Consider the following 23,563-nt stretch of genomic DNA (forward strand, 5'->3'; position numbering starts at 1 on the left):
AATCTAATGCCATAAGACTCCAGTTTCCTCCCACAGTCCAAAGATGTGCAGGTTAGGTGAATTGGCCATGCTAAATTGCCCAGTGTTCAAGGATGTGTAGCTGAGGTGCATTAGTCAGGGTAAATGTAGAATAATAGGGTAAGGGAATGGGTCTGGGTGGGTTACTCTTTGGAGGGTCAGTGTGGGTTTGTTGGGCTGAAAGACCTGTTTTCACACAGTAGGGATTCTATGATTCTAAGACCTCATCAGCCTGGAGTTAATGTTGAGCAACTCCCTCCTGACTGTACACCAGTGCTGCCACATCTGCTAATGAGACAGAGTGTACCCAGCAAAAGTGATAATGGTGTCTGGAATATTGTCTGTTAGGTATAGTTCCATGAAGTACTGTTGCTTGACTCTGTGGGTAAACTCTCTCAATTTTCACACAAATTCCCAGATGTTACTAAGGAAGACCATGCAAGGTCAACAGGTCTGGATTTGCCCTGATCATTTCTCGTGCATACATTGATGAATTGTGATCCTGCTGGTTTTATTCCCTTTCTTAGACTTCACAAACCTGAATTCCTTTCTCGTGGGTTTCTGATGTCATCTTACTGTCAACTATATCTCTGCAGTTGTAAGTCAGAACAAGTAAGGAAAACATATTTCCTTCCCTGAACCAGATGGGAATTTATAAAAGCCAGAGAAGTTTCACAGTTACCATTAGAATACAGTTTTTAAAATTCCAGATTTATTAATTGGTGGGATTTGAACCCATGACCCCAGGCACACCTAATTATAACAGTACTCGTGAAGTCTACTGCATTCACAACAGTGCAAGGTACTGAGCCGTGTGAATGCTGGTGTGCCACATTCAGCTTCTGATCTAAGCCATTGTACAGAAAATAAAACCCAGCTGATCAGTTAGAAAGTTAAAAGAGGGTCCATGAAGGGATGAAGAAAAGATCGCCCTATGTCTTTGTGGAATAGACTGAGGCCGATCTAACTGGAGAGTTTAATATGATTAAAGCAGTTTCTCTCTATCTACCTTATTAACTATTTCCTCTGATGAGGGGGGAGCTGAGAACAACAAAGAATATAACATTAAAATTAGAAGCTTAATTGTTGAGGAGAGTTATCAGAAAGCATTTACTCAAACAATGGTTAGTGAAAATCTATACCTCCTTCCACAAAGAGTTATTGAGAGTTTGAATTGAGAATTTCAAAACTGAGATAGATTACACTTTGTTGGGGGATTGTTGTTAAAGGAATGCAGCCAACATGGACAGGAGGATTTGAAATAGAATACAGCCAAAATCTAACTGAATGGTGAAATAAGCTCAAGGGGAGAAATAGCTAATACGTGTTCCATCCCTGTCATAGGGATTTCTTGTACACTAGGTAATGGCGGAGTATAAAATCCAAACTGAGTTGAGTAGGAACTTCTTCTTCCAGAGAGTTGTGAATCTTTGGAATTCTCTGCCCAGTGAAGCAGTTGAGGCTACCTTGTTGAATGTTTTAAAGCAAAGATAGATGGATTTTGGAACAGCAAAGGAATTAAAGGTTATGGTGAGTGAGCGAGTGAATGGGTCCATGAAAAGATCAGCCATGATTGTATTGAATGGCGGAGCAGACTTGAGGGGCCAGATGGCATGCTCCTGCTCCTATTCCTTATGTTCTTACGTTCAGAGAAAGAAATGCATTGCTAGGGCAACTTATTCCGTCTCTCAGAAATGTCTCTTTGTGGTTCGTATATGACAAAATCACTGGGAAACTAGTGCTTGGACAGAATTCGTTCACAGCAAGATTCCAGAAAAGGCAGAGAGAGGTCAAAGAGGAAAACATGAATCTGGAAATAAAGGAAGGATGATGTCATGTTCACCAGGAAAACTTCCTTCTTCTCAGACTGCTGGTTTGGTAACCAGCACTGGATCAGCAGAAATTCCTTCCCAATAATTATTTTTGGAAAGATTGAAGCCATAGTTTTTCGTCCTCACCACAAACTCCATTCTGTCACCATCAGCTCCACCCGTTTTCCTAGCCGATGTTATCATATTTGATGCCAAGGTAAGCATCCAACAATGCAATATAAAATTTGTGTTATCTCACATCCCACAAATTGTAACACCCCAACCAACCAAATCATCGCCATTTAACCCAGCCGTCGCTGTAACGATGTAAAATGCTGATGTTGTCAGTCTGAAGTAAGAACATGCTGATGACTGAGTATTTGTCCCTCAGTGTTTACAGTGAAAGGGGAAGAATCTCTTAAGTTTCTGCAAGTTGCAGGGATTTAAAAAAAAAGCACATTATCATTCAATTCCCATGAGCACCAGGAATAATTAATTAGCCAGCGTTTTCAATTTACTGCAATCAGCTGAATCCAATATGTGCTTAATATCCTAATCTGCAGCACCCATGTCATCAGCAACAGCACCTGTTTTCACTTCTGTAACATTGTTCAACTTTATCACTGCCTCAGCTCCATTGCTGCTGAAACTCTTATTGATTATCTTTTCTTAATCTTCAGGCTTGATTGATTCAAAGCACTTCCGGCCAACTCCAAATTTTCCACTCATCCAAAACTCCGCTCCAGACCATTCATTAGCCCAGTGCTCACTGACCTATGTTACCTTCCATTTCACAATGCACCTTTTCATTTTCAAATCCCTCGATGGCCTCAACCCTCCATATCCACTTCAACCATATATCACCCCAAGATATCTGCATTGCCACATAACCGAGCTAGTGAGCATCTCTGATTTTTAATTGTGTATTGTTTTTGATCATGTCTGCAGCTGCCAAATCCCTAAGCTCTGGAATTCCTTCTCCAAGTCTCTTTGCCTTTCTTCATATTTTCAAGCACCTCTTAAAGCCTACCATTTTGCCCATCTTCACTTATTATTCAGTGTTAAATTATACTTGATAACATTACCAGAATAACTAAGTACACTACAGGGAAGTTGATGGTGTTCATCGCTGTTATCTTACCACTCCCTCTGGGTAGTGACACCCCAGACAGCGCCTCCAGCACTGAGCTCTTCCCAGAGCTCTGGTCTCCAATCACAGCGATGGCTGGAAGAGCCAGATCCTTATCCACACCCAATCTTCTCAGCGAGTCAATAAGATCAATGCAAGGACGTATCTTCTCCTCATAGCTGTTATAGAACATCATCTCCATTTTCTGAAAATAAACAAAGAAAGGTTCAAGAAACTAGAATGATCGTATAAATATTTCTAAGTTAGTACTTAATATTGTGACTGAGTTAGTACTCAATATCGTAACCAAGCTTTCTATTTTTTAGTTGATCACTTTACATCAATTTTAAACTTTGGAATTCCTCTCCTAAACTTTTTCATCTGAGTCCCTCTGCTCCTTTCTGAAGCTGCAGCTCATGGGGCATGGACATAGCTGGACAAGGCAGGAATTAGGTAAAAACAATGATTGCAGATGTTGGAAACCAGAGTCTAGATTAGAGTGGTGCTGGAAAAGCACAGCAGGTCAGGCATCATCCGAGGAGCAGGAATATCGACGTTTCGGGCAAAAGCCCTTTATCAGGAGTAGAGGCAGAGTGGAGCGATAAATGAGAGGGGGATGTGGGTGGGGAGAAAATAGCATAGAGTACACTAGGTGAATGGGGGTGGGGATGGAGGTCAGAGAGGAGGGTGGAGCAGATAGGTGGAAAGGAAGTTCAAATGTGGCTGTGGTAGCGAGTTTGTTTCAGTACATGGTTGAAGAGTTCAACCATGGCAGAGGAGTTGACCTGGGGGTGGCAGTGAGAGAGAGACTCACTGAGATAGATCAGAGAGGAGGGTGGCGGAAGGTAAATTATTGCCCATCCTCCTTTGTCCTTGTGATGAGTCAACCACTTTGCTGCAGTTCACAGGTAGGCCAGACCAGGTATGTCAGCAGATTGCTGTCTCTTCAGGACTTTAGTGAATCAGCTGAGTTTTTACATCAAACAATAAATGTTTTATGATCACTGAAAACGAAGCCAGCTTTTGATTCCAGGTTTTCATTACTTCAGTGAATTGAAGTTCCACAAGCTCCCATGGTAGTGGAGAGGGCTGTTGTGAGCAGTGGGGGAACAGTTGAACCCATGTGCTCTGTGCTATTTGATTGCTGATGACCATACTGCACAGTGCTGCCCTAATACAGATGGTCACCATAAGACTGGTGCCACCATTTTCCTTATAGCCTCTGACCTACAGGGCCTGCTTAGCCCAGTGTTATAGAGGAGAATTACTAGCCAAGTCAGAAGAGATTTTTGTCTTAAACCCAGATTGCATGATCACAATCAGGTACAAGTTACATCGGTAAGACAGGTATTGTTAGAAAGAATATGAGAAGATGCAGGATGATCGGTCTTCTTTGAGATCCAAAAAACACCTAAATTCCTTCGGCATTCTTCTATTGGAGCTCTTCATCATTAACTCTTTCAGAACCAAATCCTGATACAACATTCCCAATTAGCCCATGTCTCTAGATTACTTGCCTAATGATATTACCTCACTGCCACCATCTCCTCCTGTAATCAAAAAAGACTATCTGACATGAGGCAGCAATGGATAGGATACTCCAGACCTATGCCCTCAGGATAACCACAGCTAAATTGACAACAATATATGTTTTTGCTGACGTAAAGGGAATAGGGTCGAGAGTGTGGTGCTGGAAAAGCACAGCCGGTCAGGCAGCATCTGAGGAGCAGATGAATCAACATTTTGGGCATAAGCCCTTCATCAGGTTGGTTTCTGATGAAGGGCTTATGCCTGAAACATTGATTCTCCTGCTCCTCGGATGCTGCCTGACCGGCTGTGCTTTTCCAGCACCACACTCTCGACTCTGATCTCCAGCACATGCAGTCCTCACTTTCGCCCATAAATGGAACAGGTATGATTGCAGTTTTGGATGACAGTGATTACAGAAGAAACATGTTCAGGATGACCTGACACTCATGTAAACCACCAAAGTTTTAAAAATCCACAAGCCACTTCTCCAGTAAAGTTAGGGTTTGTTAAAAAATGTTGGCCTTGCCAGCAATATGTGCTTTGAAGGAAAGAACAAATAAATCAGAAATGCAAATGTGATTACACTGTTAATTTTAATTGATGATACTGGCCTGGTCTTAAGCCCATCATCATTTTTGCTCAGACACATTCCAGGTGCTGGTGGGGAAGAATGTCGGTTTTCTTAAGCATGTCTCTGTCTATTCCAAGAAATAATGAAGAGGACAGCTCTGCGTATTGCTTTGGCTAATGTTGTAGGACAATTGGGATTAAATCATTCCAGGATGTTAAATGTCAGTGGTCTGGTGCATGAATTGACCGCTTGTTCAACCCACTAGAAATGGCAGAATTGCATTAACTGGCCAGAATGATTCATTTGTCTGATTCAGGTTTTCAGATCCATTTCCCCATGGAGAAGCTGACATAACAAAGTCTTACTTCTAGTCCTGTATAGAAGTTGATGGCGGGGGTGGGGGCAGGCGTCATGTTGATGTCGTACAGAACATTGGTGAAACCTCTTCTGGAGTATTGGTTGCCCTGTTATAGGGAGGACATTATTAAGCTGGAGAAGGTTCAGAAAACATTTCCCAGCATGTTTCCAGGAACAGAAGGTGTGAGATAGACTGGAAAGGCTGGACTATTTTTCACTGGAGTGCAGGAGGTTGAGGGATATACTTACTGGGGTTTATAGCATCATGAGGGGCAGAGATAAGGTGAATGTCAATGGTATTTTGCCTGAGGTTACACAATTAGGGGACACATTTTTGAAGATAAGAGGAGAAATATTTAAAAAAAAGACATGAGGCACAATTTTGTTTTTTAACCAGAGTGTGGTTCATGTGCAGAATGAACTGCCAGAGGAAGTGGTGGAAGGCTGGAAGAACACAACAGGTCAGGCAGCATCAGGAGGTGGAGAAGTCAACATTTCATGTGTAACCCCCTTTCAGGACTGGGGGTGGGTGTGGGGGGAGCTGCAGATAAAGGGGAAGGCAGGGGGTGGGTGGTGAAGTGGGGATAGGTGAAGACAGGTAGAAGGTACAACTGTGAATTCCAGCATCTGCAGTTTATTTTGTCTCTAACCAGACAAAGTGATAGATGCAGATACAAATAAAGCATTTAAAAAATAAGTTGATGAGTAGGAAAGGTTTGGAGGGATGTGGGCCAAGGGCAACAGGTGGGACTAGTTTAGTTTGGGAACACGGTTGGTGTTGACTGTGTGGACCAAAAGGTCAGTTTCCCTACAGTATGGAAACAGGCCCTTTGGCCCAACAAGCCAACACCAACCCTCTGAAGAGTAACCCACCCAGACCCTTATATTTACCCCTGACTAATGCACCCAACACTACAGGCAATTTAGCATGGGCAATTCATCCAATCAGTACAGCTTTGGATTGTGGGAGGAAACCAGAGCACCCGTAGAAAACCCATGGACGCACAGGGAGAACATGCAAACTCCACACAGACAATTGCCTGAGACATTTGTGGGCGGCACAGTGGCACAGTGGTTAGCACTGCTGCCTCACAGCGCCAGGGACCTGGGTTCAGTTTGTGGAGTTTGCACATTCTCCCCGTGTCTGCGTGGGTTTCCTCCGGGTGCTCCAGTTTCCTCCCACAGTCACAAAGATGTGCAGGTCAGGTCAGGTGAATTGGCCATGCTAAATTGCCCGTAGTGTTAGGTAAGGGGTAAATGTAGGGGTATGGGTGGGTTGCGCTTCGGCAGGTCAGCGTGGACTTGTTGGGCCGAAGGGCCTGTTTCCACACTGTAAGTAATCTAATCTAATCTATAACATGAATCAAACCTCGGTCCCAGGTGCTGTGAGGCAGCTGTGCTAACCACTGAGCCACCGTATGACTCTTTTGTTACCAACCACTTATACAGGTTGTGTTTTCCTTTCCTTTTTGTCTTGATCCCATGTGCTCCATACAGTACCTGTGGTTGTGTTGCTGTAGGTTGACATACCTTGTTGATTGATTGCAATTCGTGACCAGGTAAAGGGAGTGAAGTAGCTGAATCCTCCGTCTGCATGTTCAAAGTCGTTGCCTGCTGTTTTTTTTCTGATCTGCTGGTGGACTGAAATAATTTCATTTGCTTAATATAGAACCAATTACAATGTACTTGTTATTGGACAATATTCAAGGATGCAAACAAAAAAATTAGGAGCAGAAGTATTCCATTTGGAACTTGTGTGCGTTGTCATTCTATAAGATCATAGCTGATCTTCTTGTGTTCAAAATGCTGCATTCCCTGTAATTTCCGCTAACCTTTGATTCCCGTCCTATGTCCATGTTAAAAATATTAGATGATCCTTCTCCCACCACATTCAGAGAGTTCCAATGTAGAACAACCCTCAGGTAAAAGTAGTCTCCTCGTCTCTGACCTAAAGTAGCAACTCCTAATTGGTAAAGGCAAAATAATAAAATAGCAACAGATCTACCTTCCTTTGAAAAAATGAACTGGAAATGTCATCACCCACCATAAGAAACCAAGGCCTATATATAGAGCGGCAGGGCATACCACCAGCACTTCACTAACTGGTCATGGTGATTAGATTAGATTAGATTAGATTAGATTTACAGTGTGGAAACAGGCCCTTCGGCCCAACAAGTCCACACCGACCCGCCGAAGCGCAACCCACCCATACCCCTACATTTACCCGTTACCTAACACTACGGGCAATTTAGCATGGCCAATTCACCTGACCCGCACATCTTTGGACTGTGGAAACCGGAGCACCCGGAGGAAACCCACGCAGACACGGGGAGAACGTGCAAACTCCACACAGACAGTCGCCTGAGGCGGGAATTGAACCCAGGTCTCTGGCGCTGTGAGGCAGCAGTGCTAACCACCGTGCCACCGTGCCGTGATGAAATGTCTGAAAACAAACCTTCCAGCTCAGTGAGCGAACTTACATACTTAACATCAATCTGAGCTACAAATCTCAAAAACCACAAGCAACAGATTTGTTTAATGAGCCACAGCAGGTTATATATCACAACTTTTTTAATTCTGTTGGATAGGGATTGTTTCAAAGTGCATACCACCCTGAATTTCCCTGTAAAGAAACAGCAAATTGCAAATAGTTTGTAAACATTGAACATACGCTTTGAACCCTAAGTGACTATAACTTATGAATAGTATGTGTTCAGTGTCAGGACCCAAGGTGAAATATGTACCCCATTATTTCATCACACAGAATTTTGTTAATTTACACAACCAAAAGATTTCTAATTAAAGACAAGAAAGTATGAGGCATAAGAGATCCTGTAATGAGAGCACACCTACTGACAAAGAGGCAATCTATTCTCAGGGAAAAATATGACTTTGGAAGTTGTAAGGTTATAAATCCACATCTAGAGCATACTGTTATGGAGCAGGCCAGATTCCCTCAAAAGGGTAGCACTGCTGCCTCACAGCGCCAGGGACCCGGGTTCAATTCCCACCTCAGGCGATTGTGTGGAGTTTGCACGTTCTACTCATGCCTGCGTGGGTTTCCCCTGGGTGCTCTGGTTTCCTCCCACAATCCAAAAATGTGCAGGTTGGGTGAATTGGCCATGCTAAATTGCCCGTAGTGTTGGGTGAAGGAGTAAATGTAGGGGTATGGGTCTGGGTGGGTTGCCAGTCGGTGTGGACTTGTTGGGCCGAAGGGCCTGTTTCCACACTAAGTAATCTAAAGCAGCCCAGACCCATATTTTCTAGTTGTTTTAAGCAGTTGTTAGTGGATATTCCAGGAGTGATGCAGCTTGGCCAACCATGCTGTTTCAAACAAAACAGAATTTCTTTACAGACTACTGAATGAAACTCGAACAAAAGAGAACCGAATTTAGAATAACTTAACCTATCTGAAAACCCAATCAACTCTATTGCAACTCAGTGATACCATTCCAAATATTTGCAATATCCACATAAACACCACTTTGCCAAAAAAATATAAAATCAGACACAGGTTCTTACAGGAGAGACATCAGAGAGAGAGAGAGAGAGAGAGAGAGGATCAGCGTGGAACTGCTTCGTTGGATCCCCAGCAGCTCCTCTGGGTTCCCAGCTAAAACTAGACCAACAGGAGCAAACAAAACAGCTTGCTGAAGAAAACTAAACCAAACACTGAACTGGGTGAACAGGCCACTCCCCTTTCATTGTACAAGTGTTTTCAAAAAACACTTGAAAAGCTTTCTCAAGTCAATATTTCCAGATATATCGGAATCTCTGCCTTTACAACGGTTCTGAAAAAGAAAACCAAGGACAACATAACCTTGTTAAAGGAGCAGCATTGTCACAATACCCATAACAGGTATTGCATTATGCAGATAGCTATGCCAAGCCCAAAGGGCAGAAGAATCACAGGCAACAGATAGGAAGCAAATACTGCGGAGGATATCCTGGAAAGGACAGAAAAGCATGTTCAGCCTGAGGGAAGCTTTATCCTCAATGCAAGAAGCTGAATCATTTTGCACATTAGTGCATGGTGATGGACTTTAGGCTCAATCTATAAACTTATTATCTTTTATGTGTGAGCCAAGTCCTGCGTGCTCTTTAAAATAAAGCAATAAGAAAAAACATTTAATCTTGCACTTTTATTTTTATGCTAACAATAAGTGGATAAAGTATACAGAGCTCTGGGTCTAAACCTTTCTGTCCCTGACAAACTACTAAGTAAGTCAGTTCACAAAGAAAAAAATCCCCTCTCTGTCCCTGCTCCAGTCTTTTATACTATACAAAACATCATACCATCACTCAAGTGAAACTATCTTCTCATTGGCTGTTGCTCCGATTCCATTCCCCGCCTCCTCGCATTTCCGGCTATCCGACCTCACGTGACCTTCCCTTTTTCGGAGACAAAGGACCACCATGCGGCCTCCTTTTGAGCGCGAAACGGCAGTCTCACCCACTTCCGGGGAGCGAAACGGCCGATCACGTGACCTCCCGGAGCACGAAACAGGGAGACCACGTGACCGCGCCAGCGTCCCGGAGCATCACGTGATCATCCTCTGCGCGCGCACCAGAGGACCACGTGACCTCCGAACGCCGAGGACACGCCCCCCAGGCCCGACAATTTAGTTTTCCAGGTAGTGGACACTGGAGAGATATCAGCTAAAAATACTGATTAATCATTCTGCATCATAAAACAGTCTAGTGCGCAGTGATTTATGAATTTTGGAGTGATGACTTTGAGCAGAGTCAACACAAAGTGTTGGATATGGCGCAAATGGCGCATCATGCAACATCACAATTTTCACAGAGTTGTGTGGAATCACTTAGCACGTGATCCAGAAATTTAATCTTTCAAATAGGATAAAGACTGTATGATGGCATCACAGTTTTGTTGAGAGGATAGGTTACACTCCAAACCCAAAGCAATAACATGAATGAGGATCTGAGGTTCCAGAACATAGTTGGAAAGCAGAAGCCACTGGTCTCAGCCAGAGCAGGACTGAAGCTTAGAATAGTAACCCTCAATATCCTTAATGCAATTTACAATGCATGTCATGCATTAGACAACTGAGCCCAGAAAAACCCTACTGAAGTACAATGATGCGATCACAACATTGAGAAGTCTTTAAGAAGAATATAATCTCTAAGTAAGTGAGAGTTTAAATCTAAGTAGAGCTCTGAAGTGATCCCACACTTACCATTGAAGGTATTTTTGCCAAAAATGCTAAAGCAAAAATCTGCAGTAGACAGACAGGAAGAACACAGCAAGCCAGGCAGCATCAGGAAGTGGAGAAATCACCATTTTGGATGTAACCCTTCTTCAGGATTGGGGGTGGGTGTAGGGGAAGCTGCAGATGAAGCGGATGGCGTGGGGCAGGTTGGTGAAGTGGGGATAGGTGAAGACAGGTGGAGGATATGACCTGGTTGATCAATGAGAGGAATGAATCTGGTGGCAGAGAGCAGTGGAAGGGAGGGAAAGGGGCTGGGAAGGGAGTCAGGGGATGGGGAGGGAGGTTATTTGAAATTGGAGAACTCAATGTTGAGTCCTCCGGGCTGTAGTCCGCCCAGGTGGAAGATGAGATGTTGTTCCTCCAAAAGGTACTGTGGTTTGATGTGGAAATGGAGGAGCTGAGGATGGTCACATTGAAAAGAGAGTAGTTGGGGGAATTGAACTGGGCAGTGACTGGAAGGCCATGTCGATCCCTGCGGTCCCGGCTGCGATGCTCAGTGAACCATTCCCTAAGCTTATGTTCGGTCACCCTGAAGTAGAGAAGACCATACTGGGAGCACCAGATGCAATAAACTAGGTTGGAGGAGAGACAGGAGAACCTCAGTCTCATCTGGAAGGACTGTTTGGGGCCCTGGATGGAAGTAAGGGGGGGTGGGGTACCAGCAGGTTTTGCATCTTTTCTGGTTGCAGGGGAAGGTATCTGGGGGTTTGGTAGCGAGAGTGGCATGAACCTCCCCATCCCCTGACTCCCTTCCCAGCCTATTCCCCTGCTCTCTGCCACAAACTGGATTTATTCTTCGCATTGACAAACCAGGTCGTCCCCTCTACCTGTCTTTACCTATTCCCACTTCACTACCGTGCCCCCACCTCTCCCTAATCTGCAGACCTTTCCAGTCCCCCTCCACCAGTACCCTTCTCTGTCTCGCCGAACTGGTCCTCACTCTTAATAATTTTTCATTTAACTCCTCCCATTTCCTCCAAATCAAGGGCCCCGGCTATATCAAACAGTCCTTCTTCAGTACCTACACAGGCGCTGTGCCCCAAGTCCTCCGCTGTTACATCGATGACTGCATCAGTGCAGCACCCTACACCCAGGCTAAACTGGAGCTGAACTACATCAACTTCACCCATGACTTCCACTCCATCCTCAAATTCACTTGGTCCATCTCGGATACCTCTCTCCCCTTTCTTGACCTGTCCATTTCCATCTCCAGCGACAGTCTCCACACAGACATTTACTACAAACCTACAGACTCCGATAACTACCTGGACTACATCTCCTCCCATCCAGTATCCTGCAAGAACTGCATTTCACTCTCCCAATTCCTTAGCCTCTGCCGCATCTGCTCAGATGAGAAGATATTCCACTTGTGAGCATGAACTATGTACTTTTCCTGCCTCTGTCACCTAGACAGCCCTCTGCTGCACCATCTCCATTCTGCGTTTCATCGCTCTAAAGACCCCCCCCAACACAATAAAGACAGAGTCCCCCTTGTCCTCTCCTACTCCCCACCAGTCTCTGCATCTAATGCATGTCAAATACAAGCAAGGAGCAATGTAGTGACAGTAATGAGTATTGAATTAACCTGACCTCCCAGGCAGCCCACGGATGAAACTGGGAGTAGATCTACTCGCACTTGCATCAGTGGATTATCTTGTCACTGCAGCACACTATTCTGACCACTGGGCGGTGGACCAGTAAAGTTAAATGTCTACTGCAGAGATTACCAAATGCCTAAAAGCACATTTTGGGCATTACAGTACTCCAACTATTGTGATGAGCAACAGTCACCCTAAATTCAAAAGTGAAAAATTTAGTTGCCTCATAAACGATTGAGAAATTCAAGAGTACACATCATCTCTACACTATTCCCAGTAAAATGAAAAAGCCCGAGGTGTCAGTGAAAATCTCCAAAGGAATCTAAAATCATTGATGCACAGATGCAGCTGAGGCAATCCTTTAATGGAGATACCCACCAACTGAAAGCATGGAAAATAGTCCAGTACAAAGACAAATATCATGCCACACAGGAAGCTACTCTTCCAACAGCAAAAAAGGATATTGATGCCAGAAATTGTTAAAAAGTGTGAATGACAAAAATCAAGTTGAAATGGCAGAAAACCCAATTTTCATTTTGATAGACTGTGGAACATTACTGCGAATCCTCTTGCAAGGATGCCTATCTTGAAGAAGTTCTCCTCTCTCTACAAAGATCTCACAAGTCTCTATCTCACTGCAACCCCCTGGTCATCTCCTCTGCCCTGAAGCTCTACAATACCTTCATTCCCATCATCCACCTATTGCACTCTTTGCTACCTTCTCCCCAGCCACCCCTCCCTCCCCCCAACACCCCTCTTCCCCCTCCCACCCACCATTTACCTTTCCACCTGGGAGGCTCCCTGCCTTATTCCTGATGAAGAACTTTTGCCCGAAATGTCGATTTTCCTGTTGCACTCAATGCACATTTACTCACATTCCTTGTTCTGTACACTTTCTCCCTCTACCTCCTTTCCTCACATATCCCCCCAAACTTATTCACCCACCTTTCCCCTCAGCCACACATCCTCTTCCGCCTCCACCCTCACACATACCCCTTCACCCTCACAATCTAGCAACCGTTTCCCTCTCATATCTGTATTTGCAATTAGGTGACAAAATGTAGTTGAGTGAAAAGTCACAAACCTGTGCACAGCCGACAGAGAATCTGATCAGTCCGTGTGGGAGGATGCAAAGCTGACAGACAAGTTAAATTCTGCCTGATATGTCTCCACCCACTGACGTCTTACCAATCTACTTTGCATAAGTTTCGATTCCTTGAAATACAGCATGCAGCTTTTTTTTAAAAAAAAGAACAGCATTTTAAGATGTACGGAAGAAAAACAAGTACTGGCATTTCGGTAGCACCTTTTAAAGCCACAGGACATCTTTTACAATCAATGAAAAGTTTGTGAATGTGTATTGTAGGAAACAGCTAATTTATTCATGCGAGCTCCCATATTGTGATCAGAACCATAAGCATGTGTGTTGGTGAATAAATGGTCAGGACCATAGGAAAACATCTCTGCCTTTCATCAGCATTGTGGAGTGTGGAATCTTTTATGTTCAGACGGGGCTTTGGTTTATAAGTAATCCGTCATTGCTCCAAATTGTTTTTCCCATAAAGTCTCCATTTTAATGCTTTCACAAAAAGTGCCAATCTTATTCCTTCACTCTTCCAAGGGTGAGCTTGCCTGCATTTGTTGCATGTCCCTTGTTGACATTCAGGCAGGAGTGACAAGCCATTTTTTTTATTGGACTAGATTCCCTGCACTGTGGAAACAGGCCCTTTGGCCCAACAAGTCCACACTGACTTCCAAAGTATAACACACCCAGACCCATTCCCCTACCCTATATTTACCCCTGACCAACGCACCTGACATTATGGGCAATTCAGCATGGCCAAGTCACCTGACCTGCACATCTTTGGACTGTGGGACACAGACATGGGGAGAATGCACAAGCTCCACACAGACAGTCGCCTGAGGCAGGAATCGAACCCAGGTCCCTGGCAGCAGTGCTGACCACTGTGAACTGTTGCAATCCACATGGGACCACAAGGGCATTGCAGGCTCCTGTACCCCCAACAGCAACGTACCAGGGTGGCATGTGACTTGGAGAGAAATCTGCAACATTCCCACTGCTCCTTCCAGGTGATGGATCTGATCCATTTGGAAGGTGCTGACAGAAGAGGGAGTGAACCTTGTACATAGTGACTGTGCATGTCATCTTGGATCAAGAGTCATGTCTGGACCAGACCAGAAGAGTATAGCAGAATCACACACCCCCAATCCCTGCACAACATTAGTGAACCAGATGGATATCAACAATCTGATTCATAGAATTGACTGCCATTAGTGGGATTAGCTTTTTGATTTTTTTTTCATTAATCTGTGTGGAATTTGAACTCATGTCTCCGAGAGCATGAGTTAAGGATTATGGGTTACTAGTTGAGTAATGTTCCCACAGCATTAACTGCCCCATTATAGATAGATTCTTCTACAGCAGCTTCTAAACCGGTAACAGCCACCATCAAGGAGGGCAAGTACAGCAGATACGTGGGAAAACTTGCAAGTTCCCCTCCCAACCACACACCATCCTGACCTGGAGTGACATGGCTGTTCCTTCACTGGGACTTCCTTAAATCTGAGCAAATGCACTGCAATGATCAAAGAAGGCAGCTCATCAACAACTTCTCCTCGGAGCAATTAGGGATAGAAAATAAATGCTGTTCTCAATAATACCCATATCCCAGAAATCAATAAGAAAAATACAGTCCTTTGCGATATGTATATTCTAATTCCATTAGTAGCTTGATCATTTTTTTCTCTCTGCTGAGAGTTTTTAAAAGATTGAATTTTGGATTTACCTCCCTGATTCATTGCAATGCTTTAGTTTGAGTTTCATGTTCATCATAGGGACCGCCCTCTCAGCTGTACCACAGATTGGTGAATTTAATTACTGTGCAGGAAACTGAAACTCTGGCAGGAACGAAACTGCATCGAGGAGTGGTGTGATTGCCGGTGATGGAAAATGAGACTGAGAGACAGACAATAAACAATAGTCAATAGATGCAGGAGTAGGCCATTCTGCCCGTCCAGCCTGCACCACCATTCAATATGATCATGGCTGATCATTTTTAATCAGTATCCTGTTCCTGCCTTATCTCCATAACCCTTAATTCCATAATCCTTGAGAGCTCTATCCAACTCTTTCTTAAATGAATCCAGAGACTGGGGCTCTACTGCCTCTGGGGCAGAGCATTCCACACAGCCACCACACTCTGGGTGAAGAAGTTTCTCCTCATCTCTGTCCTAAATGGTCTATCCCGAATTTTTAAGCTGTGTCCTCTGGTTCGGCACTCACCCATCAGCGAAAACATGTTTCCTGCCTCCAGAGTGTCCAATCCTTTAATAATCTTATATGTCTCAATCAGATCCCCTCTCAGTCTTCTAAACTCAAGGGTATACAAGCCCAGTCATTCCAGTCTTTCAGTGTAAGGTAATCCCGCCATTCCAGGAATTGACCTCGTGAACCTCCGCTGCATTCCCTCAATAGCCAGAATGTCTTTCCTCAAATTTGGAGACAAGAACAGCACACAGTACTCAAGGTGTGGTCTCACTAGGGCCCTGTATAGCTGCAGAAGAACCTCTTTGCTTCTATGCTCAATCCCTCTTGTTATGAAGGCCAGCAAGCTATTAGCCTTCTTCACTACCTGCTATACCTGCACGCTTACCTTCATTGACTGGTGTACAAGAACACCCAGATCTCTCTGTACTGCCCCTTTACCTAAATTGATTCCATTTAGGTAGTAATCTGCTTTCCTGTTCTTGCCACCAAAGTGGATAACCATACATTTATCCACATTAGACAGCATCTGCCATGCATCTGACCACTCACCTAACTTGTCCAGGTCTCCCTATAATCTCCTAACATCCTCATCACATTTCACCCTGCCACCCAACTTTGTATCATCAGCAAATTTGCTAATGTTATTACTAATACCATCTTCTATATCATTAGCATATATTGTAAAAAAACTGCGGTTCCAGTACTGATCCCTGTGGTACCCCACTGGTCACTGCCTGCCATTCCAAAATGGAGCCATTTATCACTACTCTTTGTTTCCTATCAGCCAACCAACTTTCAATCAAGTTAGTACTTTGCCCCCAATACCATGCGCCCTAATTTTGCTCACTAACATCCTATGTGGGACTTTATCAAAAGCTTTCTGAGAGTCCAGGTACATTACATGTACTGGATCTCCCTCATCCATCTTCAGAGTTACATCCTTAAAAAATTCCAGAAGATTAGTCAAACATGATTTCCCCTTCATAAATCCATGCTGAGTCTGACCTACCTTGTTACTACTATCCAGATGTGTCATAATTTCATCCTTTATAATAGACTCCAGCATCTTTCCCACCACTGAGGTCAAACTAGCTGGTCTATAATTTCCTACTTTCTCTCTCCCGCCTTTCTTAAAAGGCGGTACAACATTAGCCACCCTCCAATCCGCAGGAACTGATCCCAAATCTATCGAACTCTGGAAGATAATCACCAATGCATCCACGATTTCTCGAGCCACCTCCTTCAGTACCCTGGGATGTAGACCATCAGGCCCCGGGGACTTATCATCCTTCAGACCTAACAGTTTCTCCAACACCAATTCCTGGCAAATATAAATTCCCTTAAGTTCAGGTCCTTCAGCCACTGTTACCTCAGGAAGATTGCTTGTGTCTTCCCCAGTGAACACATATCTGAAGTACCAATTCAATTCTTCTGCCATTTCTTTGTTCCCCATAATATATTCCCCTGTTGCTATCTTCAAGGGCCCAATTTTAGTCTTAAGCATTTTTTTGCCTTTCACATAAAAAAACTTTTACTATCCTCCTTTATATTATTGTCCAGTTTACCTTCGTACCTCATTTTTCCTCTGCGTATTTCCTTCTTAGTAATCCTCTGTTGTTCTTTAAAAGCTTCCCAGTCCTCCATTTTCCCACTTATCTTTGCTATGTTATCCTTTTTCTCTTTTAACTTTATATGCTTCTTCACTTCCCTTGTCAGCCACGGCCACCCATGCCTCCTCCTATGATCTTTCTTCCTTTTTGGAATGAACTGATCCTGCAACTTCTGCATTATACACAGAAATATCTGCCATTGTTCCTCCACTGTCATCCTTACTAAGGTATTGCACCATTGAACTTTGGCCAGCTCCTCCCTCATAGCTCCATAGTTCCCTTTATTCAACAGAAATATTGTCACTTCCGATTGTACCCTCTCCCTCTCAAATTGCAGATTGAAGTTTATTGTATTATGGTCACTACTTCCCAATGGCTCCTTCACTTCGAGGTCCCTGACCAATTCTGGTTCATTGCACAATACCAGATCCAGAATTGCCTTCTCCCTGGTCAGCTCCAGCACCAGCTGTTCTAAGAATCCATCTCTGAGGCACTCCACAAAGTTTCTTTCTTGAGGTCCAATACATCCTGATTCTCCCTGTCTACCCACATGTTGAAATCCCCCATAGCAACTGTAGTAACATCTTTGCGACAGGCCAATTTCAGCTCCTGATTTAACTTACATCCAACATCCAGACTACTGTTTGGGGGCCTGTAGATAACTCGCAAGAGGATCTTTTTATCCTTAGTATTTCTCAGCTCTATCCATACTGACTCTACATCCCCGATTCTAGGTCCCCCTGCGCAAGGGACTGAATATCATCCCTTACCAACATGGGCACCCCACCCCCTCTGCCCATCAATCTGTCCTTACAATAGCACGTGTAGCCTTGAATATTCATTTCCCAGGCCCTGTCCACTTGAAGCCACGTCTCAGTTATCCTCACAATAACATATCTGCCAATTTCCAAAAGAGCCTCAAGCTCATCCATCTTATTTCTAATACCTCGTGCATTCATGTAAAGTATTTTTAATTTGTTACTGCCCTCACCCTTCCCATCAACTCCTATTTCACTCAACCTTACAGCATGGTCTCTTTCTGAGTTTTCTGCCTCATTGATACAGTTGTCTTTCTTGACTTCCCTTGTTCTAACTTTCCCTCCAATTTCCTTTTAAACATCCAGTTTGTCCCCTATCCCCCGCTACTTAGTTTAAACGTATCTGTGTTGCAGTAGCAAACCTGCCTGCCAGAATGCAGGTCCCTAACCTATTAAGGTGCAAACCATCTCTCTTGTAGAATTTATGCTTAGCACAAAACATACCCCAGTGATCCAAGAATTTAAATCCTTGCTTCCTGCACCAGTTCCCCAGCCACACGTTCAAGTCCATTATCTCCCTTGTTTATGGCCTCACCAGCCCGAGGAACTGGAAGCAAACTGGAGATAACCACCATAGACGTCCTGCTTTTCAGCCTTCTTCCTAGTTCTCCGAAGTCCCGCTGTAGCATGTTCCTCCTCCTCTTCCTGACATCATTTGTGCCGACTTGTACTACTACCTCTGGCTATTCACCTTCGTCCTTGAGGATTTTCTGCACTCTGTGACATCTTTAACCTGGCACCAGGAAGGCAACACACCATCCTTAAGTCCCGTCTGCTGCCACAAAAACCCCGGTCAGTTCTTCTCACTATGGAGTCCCCTATTACCACGGCTCTGTGCGATGTCCAACTCTTCGGCTCTGCCTCTGCGCCAACTTTTGATTGACAGACCTGGCTACCTTGTGGACTGGTAGTGTCATCTGTCTCTACTGTTTCCAAAAGATTCAACTTGTTCCTGACAGGTACTTCTCCGGGGTCTCTTGCACCTGTCTCCTCTCTACCTTCCTCATCGTCTGCTCTCTTCTGGTACGATTGGTGTAATAACCTCGCTGAAGGTCTTGTCCAGAAAGATCTCGTTCTCTCGGATGACCCTATGGTCCTCGAGTTCTTTCATCAGTGCTGCAATATGCTCTGTCAGTAGCTGAACATGCACACACTTTCCACACTTAAACGAGCCAGACACACCAGAGTCGTTGACCTCCCACATCAAGCACGTAGCATTCAGAGAAGAAGAACAACAGAGCTATGTGTTTTGCAGTTGATGCACTTAAAGGTAAAGTGAATGAGTTTCTGTTGTGGTTTCTGACAATTCCTCTGTAACACTTCGCCTCTTTTGTTTTTTTGAGAATCTCAGGGTTTACGGGTGGACTATTACAGCCTGAAAGTATCTGAGCAACCACTGGGAAAACGGAATTTGCTTCCTCTTGCTGTGATGCCAGCAAATAGAGTCTTGTATCATATTAACATGGGGTTACACAAACTGACAAGGTCTAACTCAGTGCTGTGTTTTTTGATCAAGTGCTTGGCCATTTAATAGCTATTTTTACCATATTAAAAATCACACAACACCAGGTTATAATCCAACAGGTTTGTTTGGAAGCAGACGCTTTCAGAGTGCTACCCCTTCATCAGGTGGTTGTGAAGCAGGACCATAAGATACAGAATTTATAGCAAAAGATTAATGACATGCAGCTGAAATGATATATTAAACAAACATAGATTATAACAAACAGTGTATCATTTCAGCTGCATGACACTATAATCTTTTGGTATAAATTCTGTGTCTTATGATTCTGCTCCACAATCACCTGATGAAGGAGCGGCGCTCCAAAAGCTAGTGCTTCCAAATAAAATTGTTGGACTATAACATGATGTTGTGTGATTTTTAACTTTGTCCATGCCAGTCCAACATCGGTTCCTCCAAATCAATAAATGTGAGGTGCTGCATTTTACCACATCTGATCCAAACGGCAGATTGGTATTCTAACCAAGATTTATAGAGTCTGTGTGTAGTGTAACCCTCCCCACCCCCACAAGCCTTTAAAGTGCTTCCCCTTAATTCTGCATTGAAACCAAAGAGGAGTTCAAAGGGGATGTGGGGGGCAGTTCTTTTACACAGAGAGTGATAGAAGTCTGGAATGCACTGCCAGGGGTGATGGCAGAGACAGATACAATAGAGGCATTTAAGGGGCTTTTAGATAAGCAAATAAATATGCAAGGAATGTAGGGAAATGGACCAAGAGCAGGCAGAAGGATTAATTGAATTTGGTGTCATATTTGGCACAACATCATGGGCCGAAGGACCTGCTCCTTTGCTGTACTGTTCTATGTTCTAATGAGTGCATTAGAGGGGGATATAAGGCAAAATCTCTGGACTTTTTCATGCTGAAAAAAGAAGTAGAACAAAGAAGCTGTTGTTTGTTTGGGAGGCAAGGCCTAGAAGTTAATTGCAGGTTGGTTCTTGCTCAAAACCTGTTCCCTCCCAGTCGGAGAACACTTCAGTGGTCAAGGACATTCAGCCTTCGATCTTTGGTTCAGTGTTCTCCAAAATGGCCTTCAAGACACAACAATGCAGAATGGTCGAGCAGAAACTGACAGCCAAGTTCCATACCCATGAAGAAGGCCTCAACTGTGATCTTGGGTTCATGTTGTACTACATGTGACCCCACCACACTGTTCTGTAAAATCTTCCTACTGTCCTTTTTTGACACCATCACCTTGATATATTGCTACGATCTGTATTCCTGATGAAGGGCTTTTGCCCAAAGCATCAATTTTCCTGCTCCTCGGATGCTGTCTGAACTGCTGTGCTTTTCCAGCACCACTCTAATCTAGAATCTGGTTTCTAACATCTGCAGTCATTGTTTTTATCAAATTGTTATGATCTCTCTACCTTAAATAGTTTGTACAATTTTGGATCACCCCTGGTTATTTTGGTTAGACCCTCGACATTTGACTCTTATACCTCGCACGTTATTACAGCCATTTGGTTTATCTCCAGCACCATCTTATTTTTAATTTTTTGTAATTATCTCTCTGCCTCAATTAATCAGATTATAAGTCATCCCATTGCCTGTTTTTTCAGCTGCTGACACGTTACTCACACCATCTGATACTTTTGATCACCTGCAGAGATTTGTTATTCAGCTTGTCGATACTGCACTCATCAGTTACATGACTTTTTCATCTCACAGCCTATTGGTCTCTCTACCTATGTGTTCTGTGTCTGTCTGCTTCTCTCTCACTGCACTTGGCAAAGGGGCTAAACTCCGAAAGCTTGTCATTTCAAATAAATGTGTTGGACTATAACCTGGTGTTGTGTGATTTCTGGCTTTATTCAAAATGTTTGTACAGATGCTTTGACACCGGCAGAGAGCAGTATGTTTACACATGGCTACCCAAACAAAATGTCGAGACATACAGGTATACAGCACAAAAACAGACCCTTCAGCCCAACACGTCGATGCTGACCAGCTATCCTAAATTAATCTAGTCCCTCCTGCCAGCACTTGACCCAAATCCCTCTCAACCCTTTCTATTCACATACCCATCTAGATGACTTGTAAATGTTGTAATTGTATCAGCCTCCATCACTTCCTTGAGCAGCTCTTTCCATGCAAGCATCACCCTCTGCGTGAAAAAAGTTGCTCCTTAGGTCCTTTTTAAATCTTTCCCCTCTCTCCCTAAATCTGTGCCCTCTAGTTCTGGACTCGCCCACTCCAGGGAAAAGATCTTGTCTGTTTACCCTATCCATGCCCCTCATGATTCTATAAACCTCTATAAGGTCACCCCTCAGTCTCTGAATGCTCCAGGGAAAACAACCCCAGCCTATTCAACCTCTCCCTCTAGCTCAAATCCTCCAACCCTGGCAATGTCCTTGTAAATCTTTTCTGAAGATTTTGAAGTTTCACAACATCCTTCCAATGGGAGGGGGACCAGAATTGTGCACAATATTCCAAAAGTGGCCGAACCAATGTCCTGTACAGCCACAACATGAACCTCCCAACTCCTTCACTGAATGCTCTGATCAATAAAGGCAAGCATACCAAACGCCTTCTTCATTATCTGATCTACCAATGACTCCACTTTCAAGGAACAATGCACCTGCACTCCACGGTCTCTTTGTTTAGCAACATTTGCCAGGACCTTACCATTAAGTGTATAATTCCTGCCCTGATTTGAATATCCAAAATGCAGCACCTCACATTTATCTAAACTAAACTTCATCTACCACTCCTCAGGCGTTAGCCCATCTGATTAAGATCCCATTGCACTCTGAGGTAACCTTCTTTGCTGTCCACTACACCTCCAATTTTGGTGTCATCAGCAAAATTACCAACCAAACCTCCTATGTTCACATCCAAATCATTTGTATAAATGATGAAAAGTAGAGGGCCCAGCACCGATCCTTGTGGCACTCTACTGGTCACAGGCCTCTAGTCTGAAAAGCAACCCTCCACCACCACCCTCTGTCTTCTACCTTTCAGCCAGTTCTGTATCCAAATGGCTAGTTCTCCCTGTATTCCATGAGATCTAACCTTGCTAACCAGTCTCTCATGGGGAACCTTGCTGAACACCATACTGAAGTCCATATAGATCATATCTACTGCTCTGCCCTCATTAATCCTTTTTGTTATATCAAAAAACTAAATCAAGTTTGTGAGACATGATTTCCCATGAAACAAAGCCATATTGATGATCCCAAATCAGTCCTTGCTTTTCCAAATACATGTAACCCCTGTCCTCCAGGATTCCGTCCAACAACTTGCCCACCATCGACTTCAGGCTCACCAGTCTATAGTTCCCTGGCTTGTCTTTACCACCCTTCTTAAACAGTGGCAGCATGTTTGCTAACCTCCAATCTTCCAGCACCTCACCTGTGACTATCAATGATACAAATACCTCAGCAAGAGGCCCAGCAATCACTTCTCTAGCTTCCCACAGAGCTCTCGGGTAAACCTGATCGGGTCCCGGGGATTTATCCACCTTTCTGCATTTCAAGACATCCAACACTGCCTCCTCTGTAATATGGACATTTTTCAAGATGTCACCATCTATTTCCCCACATTCTATGTCTTCCATAGAATGGAAGTAAAAACTGATACAAAATAATTGCGTAGTATCTCCCCATCTTCTGCAGTTCAACACATAGGTGTCTTGCTGATCTTTGAGGGGCCCTATTCTCTCCCTAGTTACGCTTTTGTCTTTAATGAATTTATAAAGTCTCTTTGAATTCTCATTAACCCTATTTGCCAAAACTATCTCATGTCACCCTTTTCCCCTCCTGATTTCCCTCTCAAGTATACTTCTACTGCCTTTATAGTCTTCTAAGGATTCGCTGGATCTCTGCTGTCTATACCTGACGTATGCTTCCTTCCTTTTCTGAACCAAACCCTCAATTTATTTTGTCATCAGGATTCCCTGCACCTACCAGCCTTTCCTTTCACCCCAACAAGAACATACTGTCTCTGAACTCTCATTAGGAGAAAGTGAGGACTGAAGAAGGGCTTATGCCCGAAACGTCGATTCTCCTTCTCCTTGGGTGCTGCCTGACCTGCTGCGCTTTTCCAGCAACACATTTTTCAGCTCTGAACTCTCATTATC

At 43.9% G+C, this 23,563-nt stretch overlaps 1 protein-coding gene across 1 annotated transcript in view; it reads right to left on the reverse strand.

Annotated features, from left to right (window-relative positions):
- Positions 1-13,351, reverse strand: part of LOC132821182 (interferon-induced GTP-binding protein Mx1-like) — a 57,250-nt gene extending 43,899 nt beyond the window's left edge. The window contains exons 1-3 of the mRNA XM_060833818.1: positions 13,330-13,351; positions 6,947-7,057; positions 2,971-3,163 (exon numbers count right to left, since the gene is read on the reverse strand). Coding sequence (XP_060689801.1) covers positions 2,971-3,163; positions 6,947-7,012 — 259 coding nt within the window. The 5' untranslated portion in view covers positions 7,013-7,057; positions 13,330-13,351. The remainder of the gene's footprint in view (positions 1-2,970; positions 3,164-6,946; positions 7,058-13,329) is intronic.
- Between the last annotated feature and the right edge of the window lie 10,212 nt (positions 13,352-23,563).

The sequence above is a fragment of the Hemiscyllium ocellatum genome, chromosome 12, assembly GCF_020745735.1.
Source record: "Hemiscyllium ocellatum isolate sHemOce1 chromosome 12, sHemOce1.pat.X.cur, whole genome shotgun sequence".
Classification (NCBI taxonomy): domain Eukaryota; kingdom Metazoa; phylum Chordata; class Chondrichthyes; order Orectolobiformes; family Hemiscylliidae; genus Hemiscyllium; species Hemiscyllium ocellatum.